Raw genomic sequence first — 6,743 nt, forward strand, 5'->3', positions numbered from 1 at the left:
AAGGAAGAGCTACAGCAACATCTGATACCGACATCACGTTTGCATAATGAGAACGACTTACCCAATAGCAGTTTGGGGAAATTGGCTGTTTCTATATTGTGATAATATACAACAGATGTAGTTGCTGCTATGAACCCCATCAATGCTGGCATGAAAAGATGGAGGTGATTTGACCCCATATGCCTGAGGTGAGCCATTCATACACAAAAAATACAAATAAATGCACAATGATAACCACAAAAACATTAATAAAACTTGAATATCTTCATGTTTACATTGTATCTTTTGTGTACTGTAATAGAAAGTAAAGGTGCAGTGTGTAATTTTTAGAAGGATCTCTTGACAGAATGCAAAATAATATACAAAACTATATTATCAGGGGTGTACAAAGACCTTTCATAATGAACCGTTATGTGTTTATTACCTTAGAACGAGACCTTTTTATCTACATACAAAGAGGGTCCCCTTACATGGCAGTCGCCATTTTGTGCCGCCATTTTTCTACAGAAGCCCTTAACGGACAATTTTTTTTTACTAAGTTGTCTCCGACGATAACATGTTTGTCCAGTGGCAGCTACCGTAGCTTCTCTTTGTGTTTCAAAAGCAAGGGGTGAGCAGTGGACTACGCCATTGGTTGCAATTCGCAACCTCACCACTAGATGCCGCAAAAATTTACACACTGCACCTTTAACCTACTGAAACAACTTTTATAAAAAATTAAAAACCTAGAAAGCTAAAATTGGCACAGTGAATGAGTAACATGAAACATATATGTTTTACATGAGCATCTATGCTAACACTGTCTGAAATAATTTCATAAACCTTTTTGAATAAGATACGGAGTGTTGGTAAACAATATTTACACTAGCTTTTCCCACCAATGTCTGGTTAGACCACTAAAGTAAAAAAATAAATGCACAAAACTACTACTATAACTTAAACAGAATATATTGTTAAGAAAATATGCTATTTGCACTTATTGTAAATAGCCGCTGCCAATAAGATATGATGGAGTTGCTTTAGGTCCCATCACTGTGGAAAATGTGGTTTGTGTATTTTGTTTGTGTGTTGAGTCTCACGTGTTGGAGACGATTCCCTCGGCGATCTCGCACACATGAACAAACAACAATGTGAAGGTGAGGATCCAGCGGAGGTTGTGACCGGGAAAGTGCAGCCAGGTGTTATGATGGATCTGCACTTTCGAACTCTGGCTACCCCAGCCTGGACACACACACATGCATATCAATATTGTTATTAATAATTATTTGTTTCTCAGTGCAAAACATTTATATTACTAACCCCATTAACTAACACCATTACGAGTTCAGTATAAAGAGTTTATCCCAACAGAATTAAGAGATGACGTCATAACAACAAACCCAACCTTTATTATTACTCAATAGACACGTGCACGTCTGTCAAACATGAAATCATACCGATAAAAAGGATAGGGAACGTGATGAAGAGGAGAAACACGTGTGGGACGAGGTTGAGGGCGTCCACGAAGCAGCCATTATCCAGGACTCCATTGTCCACGCTGTAGGCGTCACTACCCCTGTCGTTCCCACAGAAAGACAGGGCCATGTCAACTGATCAGCCTAAAGGAGCCAAGGGGTTGTCAAAAACAAATGCTGTAAATGAAGTAAATCGAATACTTAATCCCTAACTGACATTAATTATCATTGCTATAATTATTATTGACTAAAGAAGGTCTAAAAGAATTTGACTACATTGATCTTGTGCCACCAATCAGTATAAGAGCCAGATTAACTAACAATCTCTAGGGACAAAGCCTTGCCTTTACCCCGCAGCCAATTCATTTATCTTATTTACAAAGTTTTTAATGTTTAATTTCTCATTCAGGAGAGCTGCTTTTAGCAAATTGACCAGAGAGTGTGGGCAAAAATGAATTACTTTACATCCTCAGACAGTTTGTTGCACATATACACTACTGTTTAAAGGGGTCAAAGCATGAAAATCTGATTTATAATTTGGTCCCCAGTGCTTCTATTAACCTTGAAAATATGAAACAGTAACTTTGTTTAGGTAAACCATTCTCTGGAAGCATGTGAAAAAATTGCTAATTCAGATTTCCCCTGTTTGTGTAAGTAGCAAGTCTTATTACAATAATACCGCCCCTTAATCTGCACATCCAACCACGACACTGCCATTTATTGCAGAGAGAGAGAGAGAGAGAGAGAATTTGAAAAATACCTTATTAACAATTAAATTAATCTTTCTTCGCAAACAAATTGCAGCATAACCCCTAATTCACAACAGAATCATGAAGAAAAAAGCACCATCACATACACAGCAAATTCTGGTCTTTGAAATAAACTCTCTGGTAGTTAAAATCAACTCAACCTGAGTGTACAAGCATGACCATCTAATCAATTCCAGTGGAGAGTTCAATTAACTCGGCTCTTGGAATCTAATTTTAACAATTGTTTTAAAGTTAAAATGTAACTAACCCTAACCCAACAACAGAAAGATTTATGCTGCAATGCATGATCAATATAGTACTAAACTAATCCATGAATCCCAGCATGCAATGCAGTTGCGTGTCTCCTCTGAATAAGTTTGTCACCATTGTTGAGATATAGGATGAGTGATAATACTTTCTGTTTACCTTATCATAGTGCATTAACAAAGCAGAACAATTATAACAAACACAAAAGGATCAGTCTTATTATGTAAAGCAGCTTAGTTTTGTCTCATCTTGATGTCTTCATAAAAAGCAACCAATTTCAGCTTAACTTTAAAACATTTTTTTCCAATGCACATGTGTTCATCCTAATTAAAACACATACAAACTCTGAAAAAAGAAAATAAGTGTTTAACTTAGTGAAAGTCAAGTGTCAAGGGCTTAACTAAAGCACACACTGATCACCATAATATTGGTTTGTTGAAATTATGATAGTGGTTTGTTGAAATTTCAATAGTTTTTTTCAATATTTATGGAGAGTGCAAAAGTGATATTGATTCAATGGAATTAAAAGTCTCCAACAATGCCACAAAAGTCCCAACATTTGTCAGGTTTGCTTTTTGAAAAAAGGCGCCAAACGGGTCTTGAAAGCCACTGAATCTAATGACAAAGTCGCCAAGTGGGCAACACTGCTTTGTGGTGCTGAACTATGGTCATGTCATGGCGCACTTTCTCAACATTTAACTCTAAATGTGGAGTTCAAACATGCTGCTGAACACCAATTAATTAACTCCTAAATACAACCCAGCCACGATGTATCCCACAACACAAACTATAGTCAGTTAAAAAATAAACACACTTTTTTGCTTGCCAAAGAGAGAGAGAGAGAGAAAGAGAGAGAGAGAGAGAGAAAGAGAGAGAGAAAATAATTGACAGCACAATTCAGTTTCAATTTCAACAAACTACCATCATGGCGATCAGTGTTTGCATTTCATCAGCTCATTTGCATAGGACACACTCAAAATGCTACATTTTTGCTCACACCTACACATTTTAACATGCTGTAATAAATGATTTGTGGGGTGGTTTGAGCTAAAACTTCACATATGCACTCTGGGGACACCAAATATTTATTTTACATCTTTAAAAAAATCTTATAATATGACCCCTTTAAATGTTTAGGGTCACTTGACTGAAACGATTTCGTGATCTTAAAATATTAATGACGTTTACAAATTGTTTGTGGTCAAAAAGTATTTATGCTAATTTGTTTCAAAACTAAAATATAAAGAAATAAAATAATGAAGAAAAAGCACAATAAATGGGAACTCCTTCAATACTATGTCAAACGCATTACAAGGCTAAATAAAGTCTAGGTAAAAGATGGCTACTTTGAAGATGCTAAAATGTAACAGTTTTGATATATTTACTCATAATATCTCAATTGTATATTTCGTTTATTCTAAAATGTGGAAAATATTCAAACCAGCCCCGATATTTAAAAAACGACTTACCAGAGTAATGTCCCTGCTTTAGTAAGTTTTCATGCCCGTTGACTGAAGTAAGTGACAGTTATATTATTTTTAGCTGCGGTGTATCAGCTGCTCATGGTCTCCCTGCTCTCTTGGATCGGATTTCCAAACTTGAACAGGAATGTTGGCATGGACGTGCTGAGAAAATAGAGATCCACATTGACTTTAGTTGTGTTTCAAAACCACTTGGACTGCATTGGTGGGTATCACATTGTATCAAAAAGAGGTTGTTGTTGTTTCTTTTAAACACAACATCACGAACTGTTTACCTCAGATTTGTACTGTAATGACGCTGAATGGTTTCTACCTCTTCAATACGATGTTATTTTAAGATAGCCTCCGTCTTGCACTTGCTGTTACAGTGATCACTCGTTTTATAACCCAAATAAAATCAGAACCAATCGCAATTAAAACATACGATGCCCATTATTGATATTAGATAGTAAAGCACTATACAGAATTATCGCGCATGTGCGATATTTGGATGATTTTAAGATGCGGTGCACCAGGATTAAAAACGCTTACCTCAGTGACTTTCTCGTTTTGTTGAAAGCCTCAAAAATGCATGTAGGCAATTAAACAGACCCGTGTGACATTAAACACGATGATGGTTGTATGTCGGTGTCCTTGTGGTACTGAAGAAAGCGCATGTCCTTCGGCGTTGTGTTGCTATGGCGTCAGATATAATAAGGAGGGATGCCGGTGCACGAGCGCATATCGTCAGATGTAGGTCATTTCAAGAATAACGGGATCATAATCAAGAATTTAATTACAATCAAGATGAGTTTTTGTTTATATTTTCGAAATAAAATGCATACACATTCGGCATGATTGAAAGATAAAATACTTTAGTGTAACAAAAATTGACAAAATAAATGCAATTGAATGTATAGCAGACCAGAATGGGATAACTGGTCTATGTAAAATATTCACAAATTGCATAATAGTTTTGTATAGATTTTTTATACTGGAAAAAAAATAGCTGGTGAGCTGGTTTTGCTCAACCTTTTGTTGGTCTTTCAGCTTGGATTTAGCTGGTTTAGCTGTGTTTTGATCACTTTTTAAACTGGACTTAGCTGGTCTGGTTTGACCAGCTTTGCCAGGCTGGGAGGATCAGCGTAAACCAGCTACTGCCACTTTAAACCAGCTAAAACAATCTCCCAGCTAGGGGTAATATGAAATAAATGAGTTATTGGCTAATCCCAGCCTAAACCCAGCCTGGTCAGCTTGCTGGTTTAGGGGGGTTTTGGTCACTTTTTAGCTGGTCAGCTGGGAGACTATCTGACCCACCAGCTAAACCAGGCTGGAAAATCAGTTTGACCAGTTTGCCAGGCTAGTTGGACCATCTTAAACCAGCTACTTCCATCTTAAACCAGCTAAGACCAGGCAACCATCTTAGCCAAGCTGGCCATGCAGGCTTCCAGTCTGGTCAAACTGGTTTAAGCTGGTGGGTCAGCTGGCCAAACCAGCCTGCTATACTATCTGAACCAGCTAAAACCAGGCTGAGAGACCATCTTATGCTGATTTTAGCTGGTCTTTATTAGGGTTGTATGCAGAATTAGACATTTCTACAAATATTAACCCTTTGGTAGCTACTACGACACAACAGTTCATTCCCAAGCCTTGGGATTAAAATTAGCCTTGCCCTTGAGGGATTTTCTTTCAGGTTTGTTTGTTTGACTTAAACTTAAAGTTAGCTCAGAAAAAAAAACACATTCTTCTGACTTTTAATCCTTAACCGCCTTAATAATCTGTTAAAAATGTTTTATAACATCTTAAGCAAAAATAAATCACTGAGCTATTATTCATAAAATCATGAAATCTGCATTTAGCAAATAAAATGATCCAAAGTGACTTTCGATATGTGTGTTCCCTATGACAAACAATGAAAAAAAATGTCACAACTGACATCAACTGAATAAAAAGTTATGCGGTACCCAAAATTTGCATGGATTTGTGAAGGACTTCATGAGAAGCAGAACCTCATCTCCAGAGGGACAGAACTCAAGGGTCACAGATGGTTTGGAGACTGAAGTGTGATGAGAACTGCCGTGGGGTGCATGCGCGTGTGTACGACTGAAGGAGGTTGTAGACGCAATAGGGTTGTATAGAGGTTAATGGGTACATATTGTATATTTATGATTGCCTGTGTCTCCCTTGGGACCAGAAGGGGGCAGCCCTAACTGTGCCTCATCCCTATTAACAGGAAGTAGTACAGGAAGCAGCCCATGTGTGAGCCATCAAAGGCCCTGTGGTGACACCCAGAGCCTGGGACGGGTTGCCGTGGCTGGGGATAGAAGGATGAAGTCGAGGCTGAAGGATTCTGGAGGTCAGGAAGTCAAACACAGCCTCTTTGAGAAAGTTGCAGTTTCCCATAACTAAGCTGAGAATCAGTGATTTCCACACGCATGCATGTGGCGTGGCGTGCGTCATCAAATAAGACACATCACACGTACAAAGTTGCTCTTAATGTCCTTGACTCAATCTCATTAATCTGTTGTTTCTCTGCATTGAATCTGTGATTTATTGTCCTTTACCACAGGAATTATTATACATAATAATTATTATGAAGTTTAATAAAAGTATTTTTTAAAGTCATCAAACATTTTGGCCAGACAAATAATTTATTAAACCTATATGTTATACCACCTTAAGCTAAATTAAAACACTTTGAAACGTAATATAGAACCATAATTATGGCTTCATATACATTATAGGTGAAAGGGTAATTTAGTTTATAAAATTTAACTCACATTTTATTTTATTTAATTGTAACATTTCTACAG

General features: G+C 37.2%; 1 protein-coding gene across 5 annotated transcripts in view; it reads right to left on the reverse strand.

The window, feature by feature from the left end:
- Positions 1–4,644, reverse strand: part of abcc9 (ATP-binding cassette, sub-family C (CFTR/MRP), member 9) — a 53,044-nt gene extending 48,400 nt beyond the window's left edge. For 4 of the 5 annotated variants that reach the window (XM_073868590.1, XM_073868600.1, XM_073868592.1 and 1 more), the window contains exons 1-5: positions 4,483–4,643; positions 3,940–4,095; positions 1,437–1,598; positions 1,080–1,221; positions 62–183 (exon numbers count right to left, since the gene is read on the reverse strand). In XM_073868590.1, the coding sequence (XP_073724691.1) occupies positions 62–183; positions 1,080–1,221; positions 1,437–1,584 (412 nt within the window). In that variant the 5' untranslated portion in view covers positions 1,585–1,598; positions 3,940–4,095; positions 4,483–4,643. Of the gene's footprint in view, positions 1–61; positions 184–1,079; positions 1,222–1,436; positions 1,599–3,939; positions 4,096–4,482 lie in introns of all 5 variants that reach the window. The other variant, XM_073868605.1, reaches the window with a different exon arrangement.
- Between the last annotated feature and the right edge of the window lie 2,099 nt (positions 4,645–6,743).

The sequence above is a fragment of the Misgurnus anguillicaudatus genome, chromosome 1 (genome assembly GCF_027580225.2).
Source record: "Misgurnus anguillicaudatus chromosome 1, ASM2758022v2, whole genome shotgun sequence".
Lineage (NCBI taxonomy): Eukaryota > Metazoa > Chordata > Actinopteri > Cypriniformes > Cobitidae > Misgurnus > Misgurnus anguillicaudatus.